The sequence below is a fragment of the Dacryopinax primogenitus genome, assembly GCF_000292625.1.
Source record: "Dacryopinax primogenitus strain DJM-731 SS1 chromosome Unknown DACRYscaffold_6, whole genome shotgun sequence".
Classification (NCBI taxonomy): Eukaryota; Fungi; Basidiomycota; class Dacrymycetes; order Dacrymycetales; family Dacrymycetaceae; genus Dacryopinax; species Dacryopinax primogenitus.
The window spans coordinates 576,001-591,889 of record NW_024467203.1 but is presented as its reverse complement, the minus strand read 5'-3'; the positions used below and the strand labels follow the sequence as shown (position 1 = coordinate 591,889).

At 51.7% G+C, this 15,889-nt stretch overlaps 7 protein-coding genes across 7 annotated transcripts; 3 read left to right on the top strand and 4 right to left on the bottom strand.

The window, feature by feature from the left end:
* Positions 1-566: 566 nt before the first annotated feature.
* DACRYDRAFT_106301 (uncharacterized protein) lies at positions 567-2,201 on the bottom strand (the record flags this gene model as incomplete). Its single annotated transcript, XM_040768240.1, has 1 exon — positions 567-2,201. One exon carries the CDS (start codon positions 2,199-2,201, stop codon positions 567-569), a length of 1,635 nt encoding a protein of 544 aa, XP_040630022.1.
* Positions 2,202-2,589: 388 nt separating this feature from the next.
* DACRYDRAFT_115378 (NuA4-domain-containing protein) lies at positions 2,590-3,144 on the bottom strand (the record flags this gene model as incomplete). Its single annotated transcript, XM_040769993.1, has 1 exon — positions 2,590-3,144. One exon carries the CDS (start codon positions 3,142-3,144, stop codon positions 2,590-2,592), a length of 555 nt encoding a protein of 184 aa, XP_040630021.1.
* Positions 3,145-3,405: 261 nt separating this feature from the next.
* DACRYDRAFT_50404 (uncharacterized protein) lies at positions 3,406-6,792 on the top strand (the record flags this gene model as incomplete). The annotated part of the gene is made up of 4 exons (XM_040774986.1): positions 3,406-3,690; positions 3,743-3,784; positions 5,737-6,641; positions 6,690-6,792. The coding sequence occupies 4 exons, from the start codon at positions 3,406-3,408 to the stop codon at positions 6,790-6,792; spliced, it is 1,335 nt and encodes a 444-aa protein (XP_040630020.1).
* Positions 6,793-6,945: 153 nt separating this feature from the next.
* On the bottom strand, positions 6,946-7,641 carry DACRYDRAFT_115375 (uncharacterized protein; the record flags this gene model as incomplete). Its single annotated transcript, XM_040769992.1, has 4 exons — positions 6,946-7,188; positions 7,236-7,363; positions 7,416-7,543; positions 7,595-7,641. 4 exons carry the CDS (start codon positions 7,639-7,641, stop codon positions 6,946-6,948), a joined length of 546 nt encoding a protein of 181 aa, XP_040630019.1.
* A 136-nt stretch (positions 7,642-7,777) lies between these two features.
* Positions 7,778-8,559, top strand: DACRYDRAFT_21427 (uncharacterized protein). Its single transcript, XM_040772394.1, has 3 exons — positions 7,778-7,915; positions 7,968-8,269; positions 8,323-8,559. Exons 1-3 carry the CDS (start codon positions 7,820-7,822, stop codon positions 8,525-8,527), a joined length of 603 nt encoding a protein of 200 aa, XP_040630018.1. The 5' UTR covers positions 7,778-7,819; the 3' UTR covers positions 8,528-8,559.
* A 60-nt stretch (positions 8,560-8,619) lies between these two features.
* On the bottom strand, positions 8,620-12,203 carry DACRYDRAFT_50578 (uncharacterized protein; the record flags this gene model as incomplete). The annotated part of the gene is made up of 17 exons (XM_040774997.1): positions 8,620-8,827; positions 8,885-8,980; positions 9,034-9,280; positions 9,354-9,450; positions 9,506-9,543; positions 9,591-9,693; positions 9,887-10,130; positions 10,182-10,320; positions 10,369-10,576; positions 10,626-10,733; positions 10,784-10,843; positions 10,891-11,237; positions 11,289-11,401; positions 11,448-11,563; positions 11,612-11,883; positions 11,940-12,020; positions 12,077-12,203. Coding segments are annotated over 17 exons (2,604 nt in total), but the record flags the coding sequence as incomplete, so codon positions are not given.
* A 597-nt stretch (positions 12,204-12,800) lies between these two features.
* DACRYDRAFT_88149 (uncharacterized protein) lies at positions 12,801-15,011 on the top strand (the record flags this gene model as incomplete). Its single annotated transcript, XM_040776838.1, is given in 7 exon segments — positions 12,801-12,840; positions 12,908-13,317; positions 13,370-13,835; positions 13,857-13,961; positions 14,016-14,426; positions 14,487-14,830; positions 14,850-15,011. The coding sequence occupies 7 exon segments, from the start codon at positions 12,801-12,803 to the stop codon at positions 15,009-15,011; spliced, it is 1,938 nt and encodes a 645-aa protein (XP_040630016.1).
* Between the last annotated feature and the right edge of the window lie 878 nt (positions 15,012-15,889).

Genomic DNA, 15,889 nt, shown 5'->3' with positions numbered 1-15,889 from the left:
TATGCTGCAGAGACAATGAAGGTGTTGCACAGTATATAGAGATAGACTCAGGCCTGCACGGGGGGTGGGCTGCTCGAATTTTTCATTTCCGCATTTCCGCGAGTCTGAGTGGCCGATCACATGCCAGCCTCTGTGTGTTCAGGCCCAATCGTGCTGTCTCAAGCTTAGGACACCCCAAATACTTTCTTGTAAGGTGAGAGACAAGTAAGGCGTAGCTAAGACCAAAGCACTGCACGCGCTCAGTTGCAAACTCATCGATGATGCACTCCAAACAGGCGAAACTGGATCCCTGTGACTGAGTCTGACCAGCCTTCTCTCCTTCGGTACTCAGGCTCTGTATTTTCTACCGATACGTAGCATCTATCCCATGATTTGTGGTATTCTTGCTAAATACAATCTAAGCTACGATCGTCACTTCGGAAGGTTTTCAGTAAATTTTGGTTTCAAATGACACACGACAAACTTCAGCTACAAGCGACCATTGGAATACAATTCGAACCACACATTACACCAAGGCCAAGTCATACGATACGCAAGGATTGTTTCAGTACACGCATATACAGACTCTACCACATATCCTCCTCGTCTTTATATCCCCACGCCGTCCCAGTTAAGGCATTATTAACGTCCAACCCCTCAACCACAACCTTCGTCAGACCAGGGAACAGCTTGTGCGTGCGCTCCTTGATGATCGTGGCCGGCGCATTTCCAACAACGAAGCTGTGGAATCTGCGTATCCTGGGATTCGCGGCTCGCTTCAAGTCATCGTCATCGAGCGACGGATCGGCAAGGTTGATGTCGAGCGTCAAGTACTTCAGATAGGGCAGCCCCGCAGCGATGAGCTCCAGGCACCGGATGGTTGTTGCGGGTGTGTGCTCCGCGGGCGTCCATTTGATGCTGCTCGCTAGTTCAAGGCTCCAGAGGTTGGGGAGGGAACGCACGAGCATGCCTACACGGTCATCCGTCAGATCCCATGGGTATTGCAGTGGAAGGCTGAGCCTTTGTAACTGGTGGCATTCAAGCAACGGGACGAGGTGAGCGAACGGGACAGGCAGCATGGAACCGAGAACCCTGTCCCAGGAATTGGAGACATCTGCGCCGACAGGGGTCCATTCCATATGATAATGGGTCAGTGTCTTAGACCATTGATGGGAAACCAGGCGATTGATCTGTTCCACATCCTTGAGGTCTTGATTGATAAGAACATTAATCCGTTCCATACTGTTGGAGTGTATGTTTTCGAGAAAGGGAAGCAGCTTGAGAAGAGGACTCCACTCGGTGTTCATCTTGAGCGCTGTGAGGCTCTGGAACGAGTCGTTCGGTAACTGGAATGACAGGGAGGTGTTGCGCTGGGCCCATGTCAACGTAAGCTCCTTCAGGCCATCGAGACTCGCAAGAGCTGGGATCACAAGCCGGCCAGTGCCGAAGGGTGATAAGTCGATCTTGCGCAGTTTGGTGGCTTTATGCTTCAGGCCACCGATCAGGGTTGCTAACAGGTCTTCCCATCCTTCATAGAATTCGTCGGCCATTGCGATCTCGCCTCGTTCAAGCCGCAGGCTTTCCAGGCGAGAGCTCCGAGCCGCGATAAGATCCAGTAGTCGTTGGGCAAGCGGCAGAATGGGATCCTTCTCCTGAACCCGCATGACGAGGCTGATACTCCTCAACGGGCGAGCAATGAGGAACTCCGCAGACACATGCGCAAACCAAGAGATGATATCAAGCTCCACATCGTTCAGGGATGCCAGGAGCGGTTCCTCACCTCGGTAAGTGGAAAGGGTCAGGAAAGGCCGGGAGAAGGAGCTGGGCTTGTGCGGCTCGTTCGCGAAAACGAGTGATTCGGTGACTTTGAGATGACGAACGTGTTGTAGATAGAGTCGAAGGCGGGACCACTCTTTCTCGGTCAGAGGACGGGTCACTTGTACCTCCTCCGGGATTTGCCAGACCTTGTAAGCACAATGTTTAATATATGAGTCAGAGCTAGTGGCGCAGACAACTACCTTATCGTCCGCTACGTTCAGCTTCACATCTTTGGGGATCATGTCCATGATCTGCCAATGATCGTAGAGATCTCGCCACATCTCCTCAACGACAATGCGGAATGTCGTCTCGCAGAGGAGCATGAGGCAGAGCTGGTCTGGGCGTTTATCCAGATGCGCGTAGATCGCAAGTACCAGCTCGGGGATCTCAAATACTGGATGCATAATTTTGGATAGTTCGTAATAGTCGTAGATGGGCAAGCGAGCAAAGTGTGCGCAAAAGTAGTCGTACGAGAAAGAAACAGGCCGAGGTCAGAGGAATAAAGCAGGGCTGATGAAAGAGTAATCTGTACAGGAATGAGTCAAGATGAGCGATGCGCGTTTCGATGGTTGCGTTGGTTATTGTCACGTGACAGAATGTCTCGATTGTTTGACGTTTTTGATCAACAACAAGCACAGCGAATCTACATGTCGTATTGGTTGTACAGTAACAGTACAATATATGATACAATAATGGAACGTCTTGTGGACCAGAGACGCGACCTCAGTCAACGCGACCTCCTCAACTAGCTTCAACCTTCCCTGCTCTTACCTGTATCGAGCCATACTGAACCTATTCGCCCAGCCTCTTCTTCTTCCTCCCACTGCCCCCATCTGTATCGCCCATATCCTCCGGCTTCCGCTTCTGAGGTCGCTTTCCAAACAGTGCACCCGCCTTCCCACGCCCTATACCTTTCTTCCCAGTCCCATCGTCAGCTCTGCTTCCTGCTATGCTCGGGGTTGGAGACGCAGTCCGTGCGGGTGTGGGAGTCTTGTCGTCGGACAGTGCCTTCAAGAGCGAAAAGTCTTGAGCAAACAGCCCGGCAGAGGCAAGCGGTTTACACACCTTCCTATAGGTCGCGCTGCTGCTGGAGAAGAGTCTATCACCATCTCCCACATCCTGGATCCTCTTCTTATTCGGATGATTCGGTTTCAGGAAGTTCTCAAACCCCTGCATGATATTCCCACCCGAGTTGGCCGTATCCGTCAGATAGGCGCCTTCGTACGTGAAGATAGCGCGTTCGAGCTCGACGAGTTCGCTGTCGATCTTGCGCTTCTCATTCAGTGCTTTGACCAGGAGTTTCTTCGACTCTTCGTATTCTGTCTTTGGGTTGGCATAGATTGGCATGTTGGGCGTGTATGTACTGGGTGATAGAGAAGAAGCAAGGTGTGGTGGTCGTCAACGCCGCATAAGTCCGAGTGGCGATGCAGAAGCCCCAATGAAATAGGGACACGCATTCCCCAGTACCCTTATATGAAACGCAGTCTAATTGAAGGGCGCTTAGTACTGACATCTTGCAACTGTACTGTCCACACTGTAGAGCTGGAGGACTGAAGATCTCGGTCCTCGACTGAAGTATACCACAAGAGATTATATCCTCTACAAACGATGGACCAAATACCGCTCATCGCCTCCTATTACCCTCTTCTGCCTCCAGAAGAACGCATACCAGTCACTGCATTCACATTTCCGCTCATCCTCCTTGCACCTGCCCCCGTTTTTCTCCTCGCCTACCTTTCTCTGCGACCCAATACCCTCTTTGTGCGACTAGCCATATTACCGTTTGCAGTTGCACCGGCTTTGTATGTTCTGGTTGGGTTCAGATGGATGAGCTGGGATTTGGCGCCTTGGAACTTCGCCCTGGGGCTACTTTGTCTTCTGTCCGTCGCAAAGGTGCGCGAGAGCCATTATGATAGAGCATAGAGAGTTTTAATAAGGGTGACAGGCGGTTGAGTTTGGAACCGATACAACGGGATTTCCACGTCTTGTCAGAACTAGAGCGTCAAATGCTGCTGGGACGAACGGGACTTCGAACGGGACTGCGAACGGGAACGGGAACCATCTCTCTAATGGTCATGCCTCAAAACGCGCAGAAATCGCTCCGCAGAAAGAGGAACAATCAGTCGCATTGGTCGACTACCCCACGCGCGGGAACCTGGTCGACACCCTCGATCTCATCGGCTGTTGTCGAGGCCAAGGATGGGCACATGGAGAAGGCACCTACGTACCTCCCTTTCCCTTCCCCTCTCTTTCAGGTTCAGAACTCCGCCGCCATTGGTTACGATATGCTGCCTTCCAATCCACGCTCTACTTCTTGCTCTTCGACACATTCCTGGTACTCATCAAGCTGCACCCTAATTTCCAGGCCCCAGGCCCAGCATCCATCTTTCTCCCTTCTCTTGCCCCCGTCTCACGTTACGGGGTCGCATTCTCCATGTCCTTCTTCACGGGTATGTCCGTCATTTTCGGTTTCCACGCAGCATACAACAGCTTCGGGCTGCTCTGCGTTCTTTTCCTGGGTCAGGATCCGCGTTCCTGGCCACCAGTGCAAGAGGTACCATGGCACGCCACAAACCTACACGAATTATGGGCAAAACGATGGCACCAGCTCCTGCGCCGATCCTTCCTCGTCACAGGCGGATGGCCACTCCAAGCACTTATCGCCCCTATTTTCGGGAGCGCAGCAGGCGAGTTCGCCCTTCTGCTCGGCGCCTTCCTCGCCAGCGGAGCACTGCACATGATCGGGCAGTTAACTATTGGCATCCCCCTCGGGTGGGGCAGCGTGCTCTACTTCGGATTACAGGCAGTGGGGATCGCCCTAGAACGAGTCTTCCGCGTCCTGACGAGGAAGAGGGTGGGAGGCGTTGCAGGGTGGGTGTGGGTTATCTTGTGGGTCGTTGGCGGGGGGATGATAGCCTCCGAGGAATGGCATTTGTATGTTCTTTTTGACCGAGTGGGGAGCTTTGGACTAATGCGTTGTATAGACATGGGCTTGGGTCGGGTATCATCATTCCACCGATGTTGTCCCCCATGCAGGCGGTTATATTGCCTTTAGCAAAGCGGATACGAGGACAAAGCTGACCTTACTGGAGTTGCCGGTGTTGACCTAATCGGGTTTGTGCGGCTTGGGCGGACTTGGCATCCTTGTTACGACAGACTGTACACTTTCTTGCACTGCATCTAATCTCAGAAGGTCGTTAGTAATGTGCAGTGTCATATTGTAATTTGTTCTTATAGTTCGGCGGCCGAGTCGGTGCCGCTCTCCCTGAGACTGATCGTCCGGAAGCGCCCGTCGGGAACGGCACGGGGGTTGATGTTGTGTTGCAACCCGCCGTCCATGTCACCATTCATATAATGCATCATCATGCTGCATTTTACAGTTGTTAACTGTTAACAACACTGGCAATGCAACTGTAACTCTTTATTTTCTATCCAGGTTTATTTTCAATATTTTGATACCATCTCTCGAGCTATTGCATTCTAATGGAATCAGTCATTACCGACCTCCCGCCTCCCCGCAGTACCTTCCCCTTCCTGCCACCAACCGAACGAATACACATCACCCTCAGTACATTCCCATATCTCGTGACCACCGGGCCTCCAGTTCTTCTCCTCGCCTACCTTGCACGAAGACCCCACACCCTCATCTACCGACTCGCTATTTTCCCCATCGCAGCGTTCTGGTGCGTCTATGTCATCACAAGCTTTAGGTGGTACACGGCGCCAATGCAACCGTGGAACTGGGCATTAGGAGTGTGGGGCGTAGAATGTCTTTGCAAGGTGCGCTGACGAGAGTGGATACTGGAAAGGACTGACCAAAAGCAGATCATAGACTTCGGAACTGACAACACGGGATTCCCGAGAATTGGCGAGCGAGGACTTGCGGCGCAGGCGAGCGCAGGTGCAGTGCCCAAACATCGGACAAAGTGGCACTCGAAGCACAAGTTGGTCCCAAATGGCATCTCATCGACGGACAAAGCCACACCCAACGGCGTAGCATCGACAGAGAAAGACACTGTATCTCGACCAGCGAAACTGGGACCTCCTCAAGGCCTGGTAGCTGGGTTGATCGATGCACTTGATCTCTCCTGCTCGTGGCGTGGAATCGGATGGGAGCATGGGAAGGACACCTATGTCCCTCCATTCCCATCCCCAAACCTCACCGGAGAAGAGCTCAAACGCACATGGTTGAAACACGCGTTCAAGCAGTTCTTACTCGCGCTCTTCCTGCTCGACGCGCTCGAAGTCGGCGTCAAGCAGCATCCCAACTTCCGGCATGCGGGTTCTGCGTCCATCTGGCTCCCCTCCTTGCCTCCTGTGCAACGCTGGGCCGTAGCCGTACTCATGTCCTACATGACAGGATCAGCGGTGATCACCGGCTTCCAACTTTGCTACCATCTTCTCGGCCTCTTTGCCGTCCTGCTGCTGGGGCACGACCCGCGCTCCTGGCCTCCGATCTTCGAACAGCCCTGGCGCTCCACGAGCCTCCACGACTACTGGGCCAAACGCTGGCACCAGATGTTCAGGAGGATGTTCATGATCATGGGCGGATATCCGGTTTCGTGGGCGTTGAGAGGTCTGTTCGGGCCGATGGCGGGGCATGTAGGACTCGTCGTGGGCACGTTTGTGATCAGTGGGACGTACCACACCCTTTCACTTTTCCCGACGGGCATACCTCTTGGCTGGGGAAGCATGATATACTTCTCGATGCAGGGGATTGGCTTGGGCTCGGAGCGCCTGTTCAGGCATGTCACAGGCCGGCGGGTGTCAGGCTTTGGAGGTTGGCTCTGGGTCATGCTATGGGTTGTGGTGGCAGGAATGATGGGAGTCGATGATTGGCACATGTGAGTCTTTCACGCGTCGCAAGATTAAGATGCTGATAGTATACGAAGGCACGGTCTTGGAGCAGGCATTATCATCCCTCCGGTCTTGTCGCCCTTGCGAGCAGTGATCTTCCCACTTGGACGGATGATACAGAGGCATTATTGGCCTTGATCGTGCGGTACTCCAAGTACTGACGGATCACATTCGAGGAAGGCAGCTGGTATATCATGTGTTAGTGTAAACTTGGTTTGTATATCAGTAATGTACAAAATAGTATCTCATCGAACCTCACTCTTCCACGCAATTCAGCACCGTACACGACGCTCATCGTCCATCTCTCCAAACGACCTTCCCATCCGCACACTTATCGCCCCACATAAGTCGCTTATGATACATCTTTCTCTGCTCCCTAAATTCCTTCACGAATGTGTCCACCGCTCGGGACGTATCGGCATCATGTTCCACTTCTGGCGGCTTGACAAACTCGGAGGCTAGTCGTTCGGAGCTTACGTCGATATCGGTTGTTGCGTGTCGTAGGCGCATGAGGAGAAAGGAGGGCGCGTATCTCTGCAGAGATGAGAAATTGAAAGTGTGATGGTATTGAGAGCACTCACTTGATATACTTCTCGTTGTTCTCTGTCGACGTCCGCCCATCGGCGCTTCAGCTCCTGCGCATGGTCAAACGCAGCCTGCGTCTCCGCTCGTAATCGATTCAGGTCATCCTGCATCGCCAGTCCCGCTCCTACAAGCATCATTAATCCATAATTACAATAAACGGTGGATGTACTACGTACTCGCAAGCTCTTCATCGTGCGTTGATATGTCGACGACGTCCTTCGTTGCCTGATGCGCGGCAGGCAGGCTGTTGACGAGGGCAGCAAGGTATGCCGGATCGGCAATGGCCTCCTTGACATCCTCTTCTCTAGAACCCAGTATCGATGTATCGTAATATTGATGGCAAACAATAACGTACAATAGATGTGATAACTCTGGAAATGCTTGAGTAAGGGGCGTATTCATGGTCGTCCGTGTAGAAACAAGCGCCCAGGCGCCCAGCGTCAGGGTCTTTCGGACGACCACTTTTCTGTTATTCTTCCCAATTTCGACTCATCTCGACATGTCATATGTATTCCCCGGAGATGTCGTTCCCATGCCTGATCCACTGCCGAAATCGCTCAAGCTCGGTCCAGGACTAGTGATGTTGCACACGCCTGGGAATCCTGTTACTGCTCATCGGCCTGGAGTTTTGCATTCTAAGAAGCAACAGCATTGGGTTGAGACGGAGTCGCGAAGAGTAAGCAGTCAGTCTTAAGGATAACGAATATGATTTGCTGATATATATACAGTATATACCCGCTCCTCAAGAGAGCGTAATCGGCGTAATTGTTCACCGAAGTGCAGAAGCTTACCGTGTGGACCTTGGCTCTGCCCATCTCGCAACACTCGACGCCCTCGCCTTCGAAGGCGCGACAAAACGAAACCGACCAGCACTGAAAGTGGGAAATCTTGTGTATGCACGCGTGAGCCTGGCCAATAGAGATATGGACCCGGAGTTGGAGTGTTTTGATGCGACTACGCGGAAGGCGGATGGGTTTGGTGAACTCAAAGATGGATTTATGGTGGAGTGCAGTCTGGGGACTTGTCGAAAGTGAGCCATTACTTTTGGTGTTTGTATGCTATGTGCTTATGGAGTAATAACAGACTTCTCGATTCGACGCACTTCCTTTTACCCGCTTTGGCCCAGAAGTTCCCCTTCGAGGTGGCTGTTGGGGTGAATGGAAGAGTATGGGTTCGGGCAGGCTCAACAAAAGCGACAATAGGAGTGTCGAGGGCTATTCAAATGCTTGACAATCGAAGAACAAGTGATGAAGAGGTAGCATCTTACATTCAGCAGATGGACGTATGACACGTTCCTCTTTGCTGAGTCGCACATTTTCCTGCAGCATTGTAGACAACTGTATTAGAATAATTACTAGTTCATGATTGTTCTGATGTCCGTCATGGGTGCGCAGAGGATTCTCGGATATTGAGCACCATCTTAAGCTCCTCTCTCAAGTCGGGCAAGTCTTCATCTGTGTTCCACTTCTCCAGATCCCAGGCTACGAATCGCTTCATGACGTCCTCCGCCGCCTCGAGCTCAAGTCTTTCCGCATCGGTCAAATCCTCGTTGAGGAGCTGATCAATGTCATCCTGTGAGATGAGACGGCTAGTCGTAGCGTTACCATGCGTCCGTCTAGGCTGCCAATTGCGGTTGTATACGTACGTGACATATTCGGCTCTTTCGATCACTCGGCGGGGGACACCTTGAAGCATCGCACAGCGGGCAGCATGAGACGTCTCAGCAAGACCAGGTGCTACTCTGCGAAGACGTTAGACCCGCACTATCAGGCCTGACAGGACCTCCAGATGCACCGATAGAGATAGGTTATGTGCTCGTCCAAGTTGTTTTCAGCACTGTCATCGCTTCTTCCAGTGTCTATGATGGTGCCAGAAGATGAGCTGAACATAATCTGCATGTGCGCATAGTTAATCGGCAAGTCTTCAGAGAGCCCATGCCGATTGAAGATCTCGTGAAAATGAGTTGCTGCCAGAACTTTTGGACCAGATGGTCCAAGTTTGAGTAAATGGTCAATGGTGCCGCAGAAAAGGCCAGCGCCGTCTGAAGTGAAGAACAGGATTCAGCCACCATAAGAAAAGCACGGATCCGGGAGACACGCCTGAAGATCTAGTACCCTTTCCGAATTCATCCAGGATCAGAAGACTCCGTGCGGTACAGTTGCGAAGTGCCAGAGAGACCTGAGATAGATCAATCATGAAAGCGGACTGCATCTAGTCCCATCGAAAGGCATTTCAGTGATGGCAGGAAGCAGGAGAGTAAACCAACTTTGGAGACCGACTCTTTCGTTTGACACCTCGTGAAAACTGGAGTTTACGTCAGCGATGCACGCTTATGGACACAACAAACGCACTCTTGTCTACGATGCCAATTATCGCCTTGTCGGCGGGGACGAAGCTGCCGAAAGGTGAGATAACGTCAAATGTGAATACAATGCCGCAAACCAGCCGATCTGACTGAAGTCAGGACGGCTGAAAGTCTGAAGAATAATAGAACACGAACCTGCGCCATGATCACGATCAACGCCGTCTGCGAATGAGGGATCTAGTCAAGATGATCCACTTGAATGCGTAGACAGGCATACCTGCTTGAGGTATACGCTCTGCAGATGTCAGTCAAACGAGGTGGAGAAGAAGGAAGAATATTTACCTTGCCACAGCCATTAGCGCCAGTCAGAATCATTATGTTCCTCTCTGAGTCATTGTTAGTAGCTACGTCTGTCGACGAAGGCGTTGGAACGCCTCCGACTAAGTGACAGCCATTTGGCACGAAGGACTCGACACAAAGCTCCTGTAAAGGATGTCGGGCATTCTCAAGGTGAATGATGTTTTCTTCTACGATAGTCGGTCTATGCCAGTCATATAGTCGAGCTGCATTGGCGAAGCACAGCAGGCTGATAGAAGATCACGGTCAGTGGGGATCTGAACTGGGAACGTGAGCTCACCAGTCCAGCTCAACACAGTCCATAAGGGCAACGTGAATCTGGTCGCCGAAGGCCATGACGCGCTCTCTCAGGGAATGGATAATTTCGATTTCGCGATCCATCATTGAAGTGTAAACATCTCCGATTTGCTGATCCATATCTGTGGCGCCTCGTTAGCTTGGCACCAGATATTGGGAGGACGCCTTACCCTTCATCTCTTGTGACTTAAAATAGACCTTTTCCTCTGTTGTAAACTGGACTGCCCAGCCAGGCATTGCTTGAAAGTCTGCTTCGCCTTGCCATTCGTCGCGAAGAGGAATGGTAATCAGGTATCCAAGTTGCGGATAATAGCATACATTCAGCTCAGATGCAAACTGAGGTGGAACATGACGGCTGATCTCCAGCGCAATGCGAGACTATCGCCTCAATCAGACGATTGTTCGAACAGAGGCAAAGGTTCTTCACCATCAAACTGTCCAGGCCGTGATAAATATGCCGAACATTGTCCAGTGCTTCGTCCACACGCGGCCGAACAACTACCCGGCATTCTAGCTCTGACGCATCCCAGTCAATCTGGAGCTGCTGTGAGAATGTACTCAAGCCCCATTGACTGATTAACTCACGGTTTCGTTGATGAGAGTAGCCATTTCCCTGAACGCCGCAACTTCCAGCGAGCCCAGAAGCTGTTCATACTCAGGCCAACGTCAACCACCGATAAGAGAGTGCCGACCTTTCGAACTATCTCAACGTCCTTGGCACCTGGTATGCTGACCAAGTCTAGCACGCTTTCCCGCAACATGGCACCTTCGTAAGCGAATTTCACGAGGGCACCCCACTCTTTTGGACCGCCCTCAGCCCGCCCACCTCGAAGCCCCAGAAGTTTCATAGCTCGACCCGCACCGCCAAGGCCCTTGAGTCGCGTAGGGAAGCTCGATACGGTTGATTCTGCAGATGGGTGTAAGAACAGGGAAATTGCATCGTGGCGTCCTCTGATCACATCCGGTTCAGTGAGGGGCCGAAGAAGCACTCGACGTAATAGAGGAGCTGTCAGGGGAGTATGAGCAGCTAATAATAAACCTGGAGAGTCGCATAAGCAAAGATCTCAGGGCGATAAGACGAGCAACAGACCATACAAAGACAGTGACTCTTTAGACCGGTCGGAGTAGCTGTTTGCGTGTTGTTGTGAGCTGAAGACTTGAAGAGACGACAATGCGTCTGCATTGATGTGCATATACCGTTCCCTAAGAACCCGGTCAGAATAAAGTGGAGAGTCGGTCGGCCTCGTACATAGTAAAGCTCCGAATATCCGTGATATCAAGGGCCGTTACCCCTTCATTCTCGAGGTCGCCTTCCGTTGCTCGGAGGCGAACAAGATGATCCAGCAAGGCAGCAGCAGATCCCATCTGGACTATGGTTAAGCAAGAAATCTCACTACAAAGAGTAGACTCAACGCATAGGTACGCGGTGCCGTCGGACTTTCCCCAATTCCCCAGCCTCAGCTTGCCTTCCCATGAGTTTCGTTCTGGGTCACGACCCTTTCCAACTCTTGACCGCATGAAGTCGTAGGCATCTTTCAGGCCAGATGTTGAGGACGTAGTTGTGGAGGGCGCGTATTCGGTGGACGAGTCAGCAAAGATGGAAAGAGAGAGCAATCGTTCGGCGCCGCGGGCAGGAGCGAACTCGCGCGATATACGCAAATTGTACGTGATGTGGTTGCTTTTGCCTAGAAACACATCTGGTCAACACCTTTGGCGATCAGTTGATACGATGGCTGCGTACAATGTTCTTCGACAATAGTCTGGAACTTCTCATCGGATTTGGAGCTCGTTATCACCGTATGGGGTGCAGTTTGTTCGAACACTGGAAATGTTCGTCAGAGTTACGGAGGTGATGATGACTGGCACATATATGCGCACACGATATCGCCAAGTCAAAGGAGGCGCTGTCCTCCGTATCTTCGAGCAGGCTAAGTACTCCCGTTGCCGGGTCATATACTGCAGCACCCAGCTTATGAGAACTTGCGTTTACAGCAATGCAAACCTGGGGAAGGAAGGTCAGGAGGTGTGCATCTAAGTAGGGTGACTCTTACGTACCTGGTCAAGTCCTTCGTCTTCCTCCTCATCTACCACAGATATTTTGCGTTTCGTTTCTCCTTCAGCCCCATCTTCGACTGTCGTGTTCAAGCTATCATTATCGTCGGAGTCGAGGTCAGCGGTATCAGCGCCGACCGAATCGCGAAGGGAACTCCCCCAGTGGACCTGTGCCTTGGGTTGTGCAGGCTCGGGTTCGGGCTTTGGCTTCACTTTCGTCTTCTTGTACCAATTGGCAGCAGGAGTGATGCTCCGCGACCGATTGGACGCGAGAGTTTCGCTGCGTTTCCTTTTTGTCGATCCTGGCATGGTGTGCGCGGTGCAAGATGGAGGAGAGGTAGAGGACGCGGTCGCCGTTCTGAGGTCTAACTGGTGTTAGGACGCGCACCGCACGTGCTCTGCGTAACCCTAACCCTGCAATCGCTTACGTAACAACCCTTACCCTGAGTCGTCAACCCTTGCAGCTCTTCCACCCTTCCTTCAAACAAACTTGCTTTGCTCAACTCGCTCTATCAGTCAAGTCCTTACTTGAAACCTCGTTATTCGTACCATGTCTGATTCACATAGAACCGAGTTGCTGGACCCGAAACGTGCATCTTTCTCTTATACGATTTGTAGCTCTTCGACTGTACTAATTTACTCGAACTCTTTACTTAGGGGTAGCGGAGAATCTTGACATTCCAGTGCGAGGAAATCTTGATGATTACGTCAACTCTGCCGCATTCGACATCAACTGCTCTCAAAAAGCGATCGAGCTCGCTAGGGCCTTATCTTCTGACAATAGTGATTGGACTGAGGGCCCAGGCTGCAACTGGTCCAGTTTGGAGAGCCTCTCTACGCCCCCCAGTGCCGAAACCGGCACACACGAAATATCGAAGCTTGAGGCCCGTTTATATTATGCTGGGATTAGTCCAAAGGATTGGCCTACGCGTGTTTGGAGGAGTTCTGCCGACGTCTTTGAAGTGCCGACTGGGCCTGAGGCGTATGTTCGTCGTATGAGACTTGTTGACGTTCCCGGAACACATGAATTCGCGAAGAACGGACTATGGGACACAGTTTGTGACTGGGTGCGTGACCTTCTCATTACGCTGTAATTGTACATCTCACGTTCGTTCCAAGGTCGAGCGCCTTCTTAAGGAAGAGGACGTCAGCGTCTCATCCATCGATTTTGCGCGATTTACCTGGCGTAACAAAGCGGAGGATCGTGAGATCGACTCGGAGGAGGAGGAAGAGGTCGTGGAAGAGGAGGGGGAGGAGGGTGCGAAGGAAGATGACGAAGATGCTTACGACTCATTCGCACCCGTGAAGCCCGTCGAGGGCGGCGAGCAGTACTTCACAAACCCGACCATATGGATTGGAGTCTTTCCCGAAAGCCTCACTGGCCTTCGTGCTTTCGAGGTCGCAGAAAAAATCCGTGCCTTCCTCGACGCGCTCAAAGTCAAGGAGGTCGACATTGCCTTCAGAGAGTCCATCGCCCGATCCATTGTCGGAAATGGACCAGCACTCTACCCTCCCGTTGAGTCCGGTGACCCTCTGGAAGAATTCATCGACAGCGTTTCAGTCCCGCTCAGCATTCCCATTTCTGGTTGCAAAATGACGATGTAAGGGACACTTGGCCCCTACTTCCAGCACAACGGCAAACTTTACGCCATCACGGCTCGCCACAACCTGTTCCTAGCCGCCGACGGAAACGCTCCATATAGGTACAACAGTACGTCCACCTGACCCTTGAGACTCTGAGGGCTTTCTAATTCTAGCCCTTCAGCCTCCGCATCCAAGAGGGACGTCGTAGTCATGGGGAACCCTGCTTTCACGAACTACCAGAACGCCATCCAGGCGCGTATTGGAAACCTCAACGAAACAGTCAAATCTCTCAGAAAGAAGATCGCTTCGTTAAAGGAGAGGGTGGGGAACGGAATCGGTCTCCCAGGCACACGGGCTTTGCTAGCGGAACAGGAGGGCGAACTTAGAAAAACTGCCAGGAAGATTTCCAGCCTGAAACAGCACTCCGTCACCATGAGCAAGAATTGGAGCAAGCTGAGCGACCGTATCATTGGTCACATCGTCTGGTCTCCGCCGATCGGTGTTGGTCCTAACCGCTTTACCCAAGACGTCTGCGTTGTGGAACTAAAGAAATCCAAGTTCACGCATTTCATTGGGAATGTCCTCAGTCTCGGTGCGATGCCAGCTCAATTTCATATAGTTCGCTGACCTGACATGTACGTCTCGCTTCCAGGACCCAAGTACAGCGAGACAGACTTCACGACCCTCATGCACCAACGAACTGACGTTCCCTCTGATTTTGAATATCCTACCGACGGGCTCCTTGTTCTTAGGGGCATGTTCACGACCGACCCCGTCTATGACCACAATAGCTTGGGCTCCCACAGAGAACGCACTCGACACGTTATCAAGAATGGCTTCTTTACCGGGACCACCGTCGGAAATCTTCCTCGCTTCATGTCGTTTGTGCGGAAGTACTTCACGACTGGCACATTGGAGTCCCTGGAGCTGGCGATCTTTCTTCACGAGAACGAGACTGGCACCTTCTCTAAAAGCGGTGACTCCGGTGCGCTCATCGTCTCTTGGAATTGGTGAGTTTGTCGGCCTCCTTACCGGCGGGACGAACAAAGGCACAGACGGCTCCGACATTACCTACGCCACCCCCTTTACGTATATCTGGGATCTCGTTCTCTCGGAGTTCCCTGGTGCAAATCTGTACTTCCAAGATATTCCGGCCTTCCTGGCGGCGCCGGTTTAGGTTTGTCTCTTTCCTCCGTCTTTATGCCATCATACTTCCCCGTAACTAACTATCTCTACGTCAAGGCCAACTCAATTGTCGTCCTGGAATGTCGGATCGCCGATTCAAGTAAGTCTCTTTCCTCTCGTCCTGCCTTTCCGGAAACGACTGCTGACGACTCCGACCTTCCAGGTTGCGATAAACGTACACGCTTCCTTTGCTTCCTCGACTTAGTCTCCGTTGTTCTGCCCGCTCTATATTCCTTTGCGTCTACCACCGCTGCCTCTACCCACACCTACATATGTGTTTCCGTCCCCCTATCCCATCGTTTTGTATTAGCTACCTGCCTCTCTGCCAAATGAACATTACCCCTGTTGTAATTGCCAACTGATGAGTGATTAAACTAAGACTCGACATCAAAGTAATGTTTCAGACTTAGAGCCCTCGCCGCGGCGGCTCTCCATGATCCTCATTAAGTTTGCAAGCAATATGCTTGACGACTTATATCATTCTTGGGGACTTGCTCTCCTAACTGATATAACGTTTTTCTCGCGTGGATGGCGTTAAGAGTTTGGCTTAGATGTTTCAAGTACGACAATCAAGGCTGCTTGCAGCTAACAGAGGTCTACAATGGTTCGCAGCTCTTTGTGCTCAATTGCAAGTTACACTTTCGGTCGACACACACAATCAACGTGCACACTTCTTTCAATGCTGCGGTCATGGCCATATCAGGAAAGATTCACCTCCGGATTTGATCAAACAAGCACTTGTTCATGGTACAGAAGTGGACGCCCAAATTTCTATGACCGTAAGTACACGTACTAAACCAAGTTCACATGTCGTTTGGTCTCACACTCTACAACTTTGAATGAACACGTGTATGCAATTGGAATATCTGT